Source organism: Benincasa hispida, chromosome 5, assembly GCF_027475165.1.
Source record: "Benincasa hispida cultivar pf3 chromosome 5, pf3_genome.v1.1, whole genome shotgun sequence".
Classification (NCBI taxonomy): domain Eukaryota; kingdom Viridiplantae; phylum Streptophyta; class Magnoliopsida; order Cucurbitales; family Cucurbitaceae; genus Benincasa; species Benincasa hispida.
This window is the reverse complement of record NC_143482.1, coordinates 30,491,389-30,504,656: the sequence shown is the minus strand read 5'-3', so window position 1 is coordinate 30,504,656 and position 13,268 is coordinate 30,491,389. Positions and strand designations below refer to the sequence as shown.

The window sequence follows — 13,268 nt, the reverse complement described above, 5'->3', positions numbered from 1 at the left end:
AAAAATTCACAAATTTATCTATTCAATTTTAGAGACTTGTTTGCATCTTCAAACTATACCACATTTTAAATTTTTAATAATTTATTTTAACAAATTATTTTATTAACAACAATCTATGTTTACCTTGGAGACATCAATAGTAATTTTAAAACCCTAGATCTGAAATCTCTTACAATTTATGTAATTTGATAATTAAGATAATTTATAATTTAATTAATAAATAACACTTATATATACACATATACATATATATAAATAAGAAAGAGAAACTGATGGGAATAAACAAAAAGAAAAAGAAAAAGAAAAAGAATTAGAAAAAAAGTCATTAGAAGAAGAAAAAGTGAAACAAAGGAAAAATTGGAAAAGAATCACATATAAGGAGTTGGAAAAAAAACCTAAAAGCTTAATAAGAGAAAAATTAAATGTGATGCTACATATTGTTAATGACGTTTTTTTATTAAAGAAAAAAACAATACCTGAAGTTGAAAAACGGTAAACGATATATAAAAATAAAAATAAAATAAAAAAACGACACAAAAACGTGAAATAATAGTGAACCAAATTAAAAAAAATAGATATATATAATGCTATAAAAAAATCAAGAACTTTTGAAAAAAAATTCTAGTACTTCCATAATGCCAACTTTTTCCATTTATTATTTGACACATCACTAAATGATTTATTAATTTATTATTTATTTATTTTGTAGATCTCATATAATTTTTAAATGTTCCTATTGTGGCAAGCAATAAATGAAGGTAGTATAGAAAATTTTCCATACTACCACCGTAGTACTAGAAAGAAGAAGAAAGTGAAGAAAAGATACTGAAAATTTGAAGGTTTAATTTAGCTATTTATATATTAATTTTTTAATTTGATTTTATAAAATTAATTTAGATATGGGATTTTGAGATGATGTTTGTTAGAAAAATAAAAATAATAAAAAGATAATGATTATATTATTTTGAAATAAATAAATTATTTAATTAATCTCTTCCAAACTATATATATATAAAAAAGATATCATCCAAAAAAAATTAACTAATGAGATTTTATCTAAAAAAGCTTTTTTTTGTTTTTTTTAATCTCTTTGACGTGATTGAGAGAAATTTTTAGATAGCATAGATTGATCTTTTTATTGTGATTGAAAGAACTTTTACTCAATGTGATTTAGAAATTGTGATTTTTATTTTTATTTTTTTTTCCTTTTAAACGTGATTTAGAGGTTTTTTTTTTAATATTTTCTACATTGCATCTTTTAGATTTTAGATTTAGATAGTATATCGATATGTTTATTTATTTTTATTTTCTCTTTTTAACGTGATTGAGAGACGGTTCCTTTTTAAGTTTTTTTTTTCTTTTAAATGTGATTTAAAATTTCTTAATTTTATTTAATTTTATTAATACTTTGAATGCGAAATTATTCAAGATGACATTATAACCACCATCTAAAAGGGACAAAAGGAAAATCAAATATTTTTCTCCAATAATATTTTTTAAATAGTATAAATAATAGAAAATTATTAGAAGTATAGTTATTTCTCAAATATGTAGTGACAAGGATGACACGTCAGCTTCCTTGACAAAAGAAGAAGTCCAGCGTGGAGCCACCTCAGTAACCACCGTGGCCTCTCTCTCCCCAAACTATTTCTGGTATAACCAACAGATGCCCAATCACCTGCACACCAACAAAGGACAGAAGTTGTTATTTTTTATTCCTTTCCATTTTGTCGTTTTCATATACTCGGTTGATGTATATAATTCCCTCATTCATTCTGTAAAACACACAAGAAAAACAGAAGAAAATATACATACTGATATACAAAGAAAAAGGAATAAGAGATTACCTTCATTACGAAAGCTCCTCTGTCATACTGCTTCATACAACCTTTCATCAACATTTTTCTTCTTTTATCAGCTACTCTAACTTGGTATCAGAGCAATAGCCACTCCTTGCTCTTTTAATAAGCGAATCGATCCCAAGATGGCAAATCCACCGGCTACCCCTCAGCCTATTTTTCCTGGAATCATTAATAGTGGAAATATCACAAGTCCACCCCTCAATCAACCACTAAACCAGGTGACATCCATTAAGAGTGATAGGTCCAATTTTCTCCTCTGGCAAAACCTAGCATGGCCAATCCTCAGAAGCTACCATCTGGAAGGCTTCCTAACCAAAGAAAACCCCTGCCCAAGTCGATTCATTGTCAGACAAGCAAATGAAAATTCAGATGAAAGTTCAAGTGCTGATCCAAGCCCTGCAACTTCAACAGAAGCTGAGCTACAACCCAATCCAGCATATGAAGCATAGATAGCAGTCGACCAACTACTCTTAGGTTAGCTTTACAACTCCATGAACCAAGACATTGCTACACAAGTAATTGGACATCAAACAGCAAGGGAGCTATAGGAAGATGTCAAAGAGCTTGTTAGAGTTCAATTGAGGGCTGAAACTGACTACCTGAAGAGAAGTTTCCAACAAACTCGCAAAGTTTCCCTGAAAGTGAGTGAGTACTTAACTCTAATGAAGAAATATGCTGATAGTCTTGCTCTTGCAGGTTCACCAGTGTCTCCTTCTGACCTTATATCTCAAGTGTTGGTTGGCTTGGATGAAGAGTACAATCCAGTTGTTGTAGTAGTGCAAAGCAAAGGCACAACCAGGTGGTCTGATCTTCAATCTGACCTGTTATCTTATGAGAAGAGACTTGAGTATCAGCTGGCCATCAAGTCTGGTGTTACTGGTATGAAAAATATGTCTATCTCCCTAGACTCTCCATTCATAAATGTAGTATAGAATAGTCCCAACATTCCATCAAATTCCCATTGAAACTCCTATGGATACAATCAATCCTCAAATTACAGAGGTGGAGGAGGAAGAAATAGAGGGCACGGTCGATGAAACAATGCCTCTACAACCAGGCCTACCTACCAAACTTGTGGAAAAATAGGCCACACTGCTGATATCTGTTACTTCAGGTACAATAAAGAGTTCAATAATCCTAGATAGACACATACTCGAGCTGAATCTACTCAGCTCCCATCAAATAGAAACCAATAACAGCCTTCCTCAGCCTTAATTGCTCACTCAACAGCTACCTCCCCTGAAACAGTAGCTAACCCCAACTGGTATGTTGACAGTGGAGCCTCAACACATGTAACCAGTAGCCTAACCTTCCTTCAATCCTCCTCCAGCTACACAGGTAATGACAGAGTTGTTGTTGGTAATGGTACTTCTCTTAGTATATCACAATCAGGACACTCCAATCTACATACTAAGAATGGCATTCTGTCCCTACTAAACATACTTTATGTACCTGCAATCACCAAAAATTTAATCAGTGTATCCAAATTAGCCAATGATAATAATGTTGTGGTTGAATTTCATGCTGATTTTTGTGTGGTTAAGGACAAGGACTCGGGGGTGGCACTTCTGACCGGATGACTTAAAGATGGACTCTACCTTTTGGACAATGTCAACCAGCTAATAAATAAAGCACCTTCCACATCAGGATTCTCAGGTGCTCGCTTGACAAATTGGTCCAACCAGTTTTCCTCACATTCTGCTCTTGCAACCAGTACTTCTATCTCCAAACTACTCCTCCATAGATGATTAGGCCATCCATCCCTTAAAATTTTGTCTAAACTTATTAGTGGATGTAATCTGGAAAATGTTGTTAATGAAAAGTTCTTTTGTGAAGCATGCCAATTTGGAAAGTCACATAATCTACCATTTTCTGATTCTCTGTCTCGTGCTAAACAACCCTTTGAGTTAGTTCATACTGATCTCTGAGGACCAGCCCCAATACTATCAGCAGATGGCTATAGATACTATGTTATATTTGTGGATGACTTTAGCAGGTTCACTTGGTTTTACCCCCTAAAACAAAAGAGTGATACACTAGTTGCCTTTCAAAACTTTCAAGCTCTTGCTCGCACACAGTTTAATAGAACCATTGGAACCTTGAAAATGGATAAAGGAGGAAAATACCAACTTGTTGCTCAAATGTGCACACAGTTGGGAATTTATATCAAATTGTATTGTCCTTACACATCAGCTCAAAATGGTCGTGTTGAGCGCAAACATCGGCATATTGTTGAGACTGGTCTAACACTCCTTGCTCAAGCTAGGATGCCCCTACATCTATGATGGTATGTCTTTCAAACCACTGTGCTTCTTATTAATGGCTTTCCTTCTTCTGTTCTTCAGGACATCAGCCCAATGGAAACACTACTTGGGAGGAAACTGGACCTGACATCCTTCAGAGTGTTTGGATGTGCCTGCTACCTACATCTACGGCCTTATCATTCTCACAAATTTGATTTCCACAATAGAAAGTGTGTATATCTTCACCCCTCACCTATGCACAAAGGGTACCGTTGCCTCACTGATGATGGAAAACTAATAATCTCACGCCATGTGGTATTTAATGAAGAGGATTTCCCCTTTCAAACTGGTTTTGCCAATAACCAGCCCTCCAGCCCTCCTACCTCAGCTCCTCCAATCACTACTTGGTTTCCTCAACCATTAATAAACTTACCCCCATCATGTCAATCACCAGTTCTCCACCATCCTCATCCATCTCAGAACTAACATCACTGTCTTGATCCCTTACTGATTCCACTCACCCCACACTCAAACTCTGGTTTACTTTCCCCAAGCTCTCCACTCATGTCTCCATCTCAGGCCTTACACAACTCACCAAATTCTCCTACAGACTCACCTCTACCAAATTCTCTTCCACAGTCCTCCCTACAACATTAACTAATCTCTGCTCAGCCTTTACTAGGCACTCATCTTATGATCACTAGGGAAAAAGCAGGTGTTTTCAAGCCCAAAATATGGTTTGCAGAGCTTGTTACTGATCTCACTCAAGCAGAACCACACACTGTTTCTCAAGCCCTGTCAGTTCCACAATGGAAACTAGCAATGGTTAAAGAACTTACAGCCCTGCAGCGCACAAATACTTGGACACTAGTCCCTCCTCCCTCTGCTACCATTATAGTTGGTTGCAAATGGGTTTATAGGCTAAAACGTGATGCACAAGGATAAGTTCAATGGTATAAAGCATGTCTTGTTGCTAAAGGCTTCCATCAGCATCCTGACTTTGATTACTTCAACACCTTCAGCCCTGTTGTCAAGTTCTCCACCATCAGAATTATCCTCACACTTGCAGTCTCCCATCGCTGGCCACTTCGTCAAATAGACTTCAACAATGCCTTCCTCAATGGCACACTCAAAGAGACTATCTACATGTCTCAACCTCTTAGTTTTGAAAGTGCAACTCACCCTCAATATGTCTGCAAGCTCAATCAAGCTATTTACGGGCTTAAACAAGCCCCTCGAGCTTGGAATGATGAGCTAAAAGGTTTCCTATGTCGCAATGGCTTCAAAGTAAGTTCCCTTGATACCTCCCTATGCTATATGCGAACCTCATCATCTATTACCATACTTCTTGTCTATGTGGATGACCTAATCCTTACAGGCAATGATCTAGCTCATATTGATCATCTTGTATCCATATTCCATAAACAATTCTCCCTTAAAGATCTTGGCACACTTAACAAATTCCTTGGCATTCAAATCTACTATACACCAACCGGCCTTCACCTTCATCAAGTTCAATACATCACTGACCTGTTAGCCAAGCTAAATCTTCAGCATGTCAAACCTTGTCCAACACCTGCTGCCCCTGGCACCTTGTTATCAATCAATATAGGCAAACCTCTCCCTGATCCTTTTCTCTATCAAAGCACAGTTCACCCTTCAATATCTAACCAATACCTGCCCGGACATAGCCTTTATTGTTAACAAGTTAAGCCAATTCCTCAAAGCTCCAACTGATGTACATTGGTTAGTTGTCAAAAGAGTGCTTCGCTACCTAGCTGGAACAACACAGCTTGGTTTAACCATTCAATCTGATCCACACCTTACCATTTTAGCCTATTCTGATGCTGATTGGGCCTCGAGCCTTGATGATAGGAAGTCCACTGCTGCGTACTGTCTTTATCTTGGTTCCACTCTTATATCTTGGTCCTCTAAGAAGCAAGCAACTGTGGCACGCTCTAGCACAGAATCCAAATATAGAGCTCTTGCTCATGCTGCCACTGAAGTTATTTGGCTTCGCAACTTACTCACTGAAATACGCTTCTCTCTAACCGGCATTTCCGTTCTCTGGTGTGACAATATGGGAGTAGATGCATTGGCTGCGTGACAATATGGGAGCAGGTGCATTGGCTGCTAACCCTGTTTTCCACCCTCGAACTAAACACATCGAAATTGATGTGCATTTTATTCGAGATCTCGTCCTCAGTGATCAACTCCAAATGCGGTATGTTTCTACAACAGAGCAGCTTGCTGATTGCCTCACCAAAGCCCTTCCAATTCAAACCTTCTCTTATTTGCGAAGCAAGCTCGACCTAACTCAGTTAAGCTCTCGCTTGAGAGGGGATGACAAGGATGACACGTCAGCTTCCTTGACAAAAGAAGAAGTCCAGCGTGGAGCCACCTCAGCAACCAACGTGGCCTCTCTCTCTCCCCAAACTGTTTCTGTTATAACCAACAGATGTCCAATCACCTGCACACCAACAAAGGACAGAAGTTGTTATTTTTTATTCCTTTCCATTTTGTCGTTTTCATATACTCAATTGATGTATAATTCCCTCATTCATTCGGTAAAACATACAAGAAAAACAGAAGTAAATATACATACTGATATACAAAGAAAAAGGAAGAAGAGATTACCTTCCTTACGAAAGCTCCTCTGTCATACTGCTTCATACTGCCTTCCATCAACCTTTTTCTTCTTTTATCAGCTATTGACTTGTAGTGATTAATTAATTTTATCAAATTAAAGATTCAAGTAAAGCATTTATTATTATTATTATTATTATTATTATTATTTTCAGATCACTAGCTCCCTTCAAACTATGTTCATCCACTTGGCACACAGTTCGAGCATTCACTTTTTTATTAGATAAATTAAAATTAGACCAAGCAAAAGAAAGAAAGTAAAATAATAAATCATAAATAAAATAATTTTTTCAAAAAGATATTTTGTTATTTTTTATAACATGAAGAGATGGATAGACCCTACATCCAATTATTACGTAGAAAGAAAAGACGCCTATTTTTGGGCATTATTCCGGAGAAGAACTTGAGAAATGACTCGATCGAAATTTGTAGTTGACGTCCCACCAAGCTTACAAGCCTCTTCCGCTTTTCTCTTCCACTCTTTAGCATTCCTCCTCATGTCTTCACTCTTTTCTCCTTCCATCAACTGTCTCACAAGCTTCTCCACTTCCTCCCTCTTCACATCACTCTCAATCTCCAACCCATTTCCCCACTCCGTCTTACAGTAACGGCAATTGGTTTGTTGCTCTGCAAAGAACGGCCACGATATCATGGCCACTCCTCCCGCAATGCTCTCCATCGTCGAGTTCCATCCACTGTGCGTCAAAAACCCTCCCACTGCACCATGCTTCAAAACCTCTTCTTGATTACACCAATTCCCCAGCATCCCTCTTCCTTCTGTCTCCGCCACAAACTCCGCCGGCAACACCGCCGTCTCCCCTTCCACCAGATCCGGCCTTATGATCCATAAGAACGCCTTCCCACTGTTGGCAAGTCCCCACGCAAATTCCACCAAGTGTTGAGGTGACATCACAGTTATGCTTCCAAAGTTGACATAAACCACTGAGTTAGGTTGCTGTGAATCGAGCCATTCCATGCATTCTGATTGCTCGTTCCATAGATTTGAACGGATGTTCTTAACTTTCTCGTCTTGGATCAACTCGGCAACTAATGAGTTAATTGGGCCAATTGTGTAAATGGGAGGGAGCTTGGAGGAAAGTTCTTCCAAAACGTGGTGCTCTAAGGAATCAAATGTGTTTATGATTATTGCATTGGTTTTGGGAAGTGTTTCTAATTGTTGGATGAAGAAGTTGAGCATTATGTCGTTTTTGTCGGTTGTTCTAATGAAGCTTGGGATATCTCTCAAACGGATTTTCCCCATTGGTGGGATCCATTCTATTGTTGTTTCCAGATCTCCATTTGTCAAGAATTTTTCATCTACACCAGGCAAACAAATAAAGTTATGAGTAGAAACTAAATTAAAATTAGAGAAAAATAATTTAGAAGAGAGAACAAACAAAATTATTATTATTATTATATTTACTTATTAGGAAAAAAATTAAGATATTATATTTGGTTTAGAGTTTGGATTTCTATACAGTCTATATATGATGGTAATATTTTGAAACATACGAACTAAATTACAATCAAATTCAAAATTCAAACATTAAAAATATATTATCTTAAAACTTATGGGTGAAATAACTGAAAATGTATTATCTTGAAACTTATGGGTGTAATAAAAAGTAGACTCTAAATCTATTATCCAAAAAGATATTTTTCTATTAGGATAATATTTGGGTACATCTCGGAGACCACTCATTTTTGTGCGTCCCTTTTCACCACTTACATCTAAAAAATATTAAAATATTTTAAAAAGAGAAAAAGCAAAATTTGTCACATGAAGTTATGATTAGATAATTTAATGGGATGTATAAAGATAAGTGTTGTCTAAAATACATTTAAATATTTTTCTTCCTATTATTTAATTATATAATTTAAATAAATATTAAATCTTAAATTTAGTTCCTAAAAACCATGTTATCAATTTGGAAAAACATAACTTCAAATTTACAAGAAGAAAAAGTACATGAAAGTATAAATTGATGTGTTTCAATAGATCTCTACCCAAACACATTTGAAAAGTTACAGAGCTGGTAGTAGGTTTAAATATGGCATCATACCTTTAAAAGGCACCAAGCCCTGTTCAACAAGCTTTGCATACTGCATATATCCAAGGCACCCACATGCGCTTGCCGTCCAAAACGTTGCAGCAGGAATCCCAAGTTGGCGGGCAGCGAAAACAGTGAAAGTCATGACCCCATCGCCAACAATACACGACACCGGCGGAACGGCGCCACTCGAGTTGATCTCCAAAATGAGATTGCAAAGTGGGGCCAAACAATTGCGGGAAGTGGAATAGCAAAGTGAAGGAACATGTTGGGTGGCGTTGCCATCGGACGGCGGGAGGCCGTCGGGAATGGCTCTGAAGTGAAAGTCAGGCAAGCCATCCAAGGAGTTGGGACCTCGAGATTTGAGGAGGCGTCTATGGTTGTATTCTGTGTTGACAAAAGTTATGTGGAAGCCTTTGTGGTGAAAGAGCTTTGCAAGCTTTAGCATGGGACTTATGTGGCCTTGTGAAGGGTATGGGACAAACACGGCATGAGGTTGTTGTTTCTCTCGATGTCCTTTGGAAAAAGAACCCATTTCTCTTAATTCTCCTGAGATGATTTGTTTTGAGAAAGGAAGGATTGGGTTTTAGCTTTCGTTATGCTTCTCTTCTTTTTTATAGACCCAAACCGATGAAGATAGAAACCACCACATATTTCCACAATCATATAATATTATTCATTTTTTACATAAATTTTAATAATTTTGTATTTGGTTTCGTGTACTAAAATGCCTCATATGTTGGGAAAAAAAATCTCTCACTACTATCGTAGAAACTCTTTCTCGATCCAAGATCCCAATTAAATGAACATTCTCTCAAATCTTGTTAGTACATTCAAGTTTAAAGTATTTCTCGATCTCACTACTACCATAAGAACTCTTTCCTAATCCCAAATTACACGAGCACTCAAGTTTAAAGTGTTTTTAATAGTATTGAAGTCCATAACTTTTTTGAACATTTTCGATGTAGGATAACTACACTTCTAATATTTTATCAAAACTTAACATCATATACTAATGGAAATAATTCTCCTTACTTACATATTGATAATAACTAATTTTTCTAATCAATATTATACTTTGTTTGAGATGTGACAAACGAATGGGCTCTTATCTCAATAATGTTGAAGATACTGAAATGATATGAAAAGCAATAGTCAACTAATGGGCACCACCACGTGAAATTGGTGAAAGACTTGGATGGAAGGGATCTCGTTACCAACTTCAATACCATGTGGAGTGAAAAAAATTTACTTCTCCCGAACAAGAGGAATGAAATTACGTGTTTATACAATTTGATTTAGTTCATTGCTAACTTTTGCAATGGGAGTTGAGGGTAAAGTTGTAAATGTGGGAAGTAAGACCTCTCTCAGACAAATGACAGATAACTATAAGAGTTGTCTCTTTAGAAAAATGAGTGAAAAGGACAAAATATCAGAGGAGATGACAAAAGAAAAGAAAAAATCAAACATCAACTTGCTTAAAATATCTAGGGGTTGAAGAAAGGAAAACAAAATTAATCTGACCAAAATTAATGAGGTTGTAAAAAGACTAAAAAGTCCATCAACCCATAAAAAACCCTCACCCTCAATAGAATTTTGTGTGTATTGAGCATATCAATATTTATCGTTAATGGATTTTTGTAATTGACGATTTAATTATTTGATATATTATATTTATATTAGTAATATTTTTTTTTAATTTTATTTTTTTTATGTTTTACATATAATTTTTTACGATAAAATAAAAATGTTGATTAAACTCTTCCTATGAATATTGAATCCATAGAAAATGTGAAAATTATCATGGAAAATGCCGATATGTGAATGATAAATGTTGATAGAGTTAGAATTTTATGTAATTTTTATTCTTCAAAGTTGTTCAAGGAGGTGATTGTCCTTATTTGGAAGCTGTTGGAGGTTATCAAAGACTTTACCAGTTCCATTCTGATTTTGAATTAAAAGTTATGTTGATGTGTGGTCTTCTATGTGACTCAATAAAACACTGTTCGACCCCAAAGTAGGTGGCGAAGAGTTCAATTATTGTGCCTCAAAACCAATTAATATTTTTGTAGTCGGCAGTGCCAGAGCTATGGGTGCAATCTGTGGTGCATACCATATTAAGGCACCTCCATTTTGGCGTTGAAGTCGAGAGGGGAAGAATTTTATAATATTGCTAACTTATGAGTAATGATTTGGTTTATGTCACTCTAAATATTTTGTCCTCTAAAACAAAATCGGGACACAACGATAGTCAATTGCTTCTACTTCGGGGTATTTCAAACCTTTTAATTGGTATCGGAATCAGGTTGTCTGATAACTTGTAAAAATACAAGTAATTTTTCTCTTAAAGTTAGAACAGTTAGGATCAAATAATGAGAAATACATTCATTTCAGTAGAAAAACACATAAAATTACATATATACATTCCATACGTACAAAAGCATCATTTTAAAGAAAAGTGCACTACTAACGCTTGATAACGCTAGAATCTTGGAATCTCATAAAGTGTTGCAGAGAAGCCAATGCAGGAAGCACGCGTTGGAACAAAGTGGACACAAAAAGATACATTGAAGCACTACTAACGCTTTTGTATGTTCATTTCAGTAGTATGGGCAACCTAACAGGCGGCATCTGCACTCAACATCAAATCTCAACTTGCAGTATGGGCAACCTAACAGGCGGCATCTGAGCATATCAGAATAGCAGGCAGCTACAATAGGGTATGAAATTGAATGTTATCACATCACAAGTTGCTGAGTCCAGTGCCTATAAAAGGAGATGCTGCCTACCTGAAGAAGAGTTAGTTAGTTAGAAAGTAAAAAAGTTAGACACTTAGGAGTAAGCAGTAATATCTTTGTACAGAATTAGTTCCTCAACTGCCTATAAGAAGAAGAGTAGTCCGACCACCATTTCCACCGCCAATATGGAGGTTCTGCTGAAGTTAGAGGTTGAGGGGGACAATCTTTAGCACGTCCTCACCCCAATCACAACAACAAGCACCTAAAATCAAGCCAAAAGGAGCAAGGTATTGACCCTAGCAGCTTAACACAATTTTCTTTCCCTTACTTAGCATTTTCTTCCATTATTTGTCTTAATTAAACCGAGATTCTATAGAAATATTTTATTAGTATTAATTCAATCATGATTTCATCAATTTCCATATCCATTTTCTTACTTTCTTTCATCATGAGTAGTTAAATCCATCGTGGATTGGGTGGAACTAAATGTTAATCTGCTAAGTACATATATGTGCGTCTAGCTTGCTTGATGTATACCTAAAACGTTTATTGATCTGTTATTTTAGTAAACTCATGTACCTTAGAGATAAGATATGTGTGCCAAACGCATCAAGAGATGTTGAAAGACTTAAGTGGAGAATAAAACCTGGACGCATCACAAATGTATACTTATAGATTACTAGATAGTCTTTCCAACCCCATTTCATTCCATTGATTTCATACAAACTTGTTGTCTCTTACTGAGAAATCCTCACATAACATTCCAACGCATTACATATTCTATCAACGCATCCCAATTTCTCAAACCTCTTTCTCTTACATGTATGTTGGCTTAGTGATAGCACTGGAAATGTGCTATCTTCTTCTACTTAACTCGGGGTTGTTTAGCTACTTAATTTGGTTAAATTGATTATTTTGTAGGACTCGAGTGTACAAGTGGTCGAGTGCTTGGATCACCGACCGTTGAAAACCCTCATTATGCCTGATAAACTCTCGGTTGAAATTTATGAAGGAACTCTTATGAAAGAAAACACATGAGCAAAAGCAAGATCTTTCCAAGCCCATCGTGACAGAATTAAAGGCATTCACAAACATACAAAACAGTTATGAATCTTAGAATAAATTACAACATGCTTTAGAAATTAAATACCACAGAGTGAGAGACTTGCCTTTGAAGAATGCTTCTTTTACTAATCTCTCGCTCTCATGAAGACTGGAACAATAACCTCTCGCTGTCACTGCAATCATCTAGCCAATCTCTCGTTGTCGCTTAAATCACAAACAATCTTCTCCACGAACAAGAAACCCCTTAGACACTACCACTCGACAACCTTGGTATTCTCTGAGTGAGAATCCAGGAGGTGTGGGCTCTGTTGGATTTGGTAGAGGGTTGGAAGAAGGCAACGATCGAACCAAATGACCAAGCAAATAAGAGAAGGAATTGTCTATCGCATAGACTTTGTGTACTTGATCGTTTAGTAAATCTCGCTAGGTACACGATCGTTTAGTTAAACACTCTTGATCGTTTACACGATCGTTTAGAGAATCTCGCTTAGCACGCGATCATTTAGTAAATCGCTTTACACGATCGCTTAGAGAAAGACGCTTATACGATCATTTAGGCTCTCGCTTAGAAGGCTATCGTGTAGTCTCTAGTTAGCTAAACGATTAGTAATGCTCTTAATGAAGCAATTCCTTTCAAAATGAAAACATTTTTCATTTTATCCT

The 13,268-nt window shown here is 36.3% G+C and overlaps 1 protein-coding gene across 1 annotated transcript; it reads right to left on the bottom strand.

Moving 5' to 3' along the window:
* Positions 1-6,950: 6,950 nt before the first annotated feature.
* Positions 6,951-9,808, bottom strand: LOC120077908 (7-deoxyloganetin glucosyltransferase-like). Its single transcript, XM_039032010.2, has 2 exons — positions 8,815-9,808; positions 6,951-8,068 (listed from the first exon to the last, which is right to left on the bottom strand). Exons 1-2 carry the CDS (start codon positions 9,335-9,337, stop codon positions 7,125-7,127), a joined length of 1,467 nt encoding a protein of 488 aa, XP_038887938.1. The 5' UTR covers positions 9,338-9,808; the 3' UTR covers positions 6,951-7,124.
* Positions 9,809-13,268: the final 3,460 nt, after the last annotated feature.

Bases quoted from the DNA above. Each gene is read 5' to 3' on its own strand.
- LOC120077908 (XM_039032010.2), bottom strand. From the start codon at position 9,337: ATGGGTTCTTTTTCCAAAGGACATCGAGAGAAACAACAACCTCATGCC. The intron at 8,069-8,814 runs GTATGATGCCAT...TGCCTGGTGTAG, and splicing joins GGGCTTGGTGCCTTTTAAAG to ATGAAAAATTCTTGACAAAT.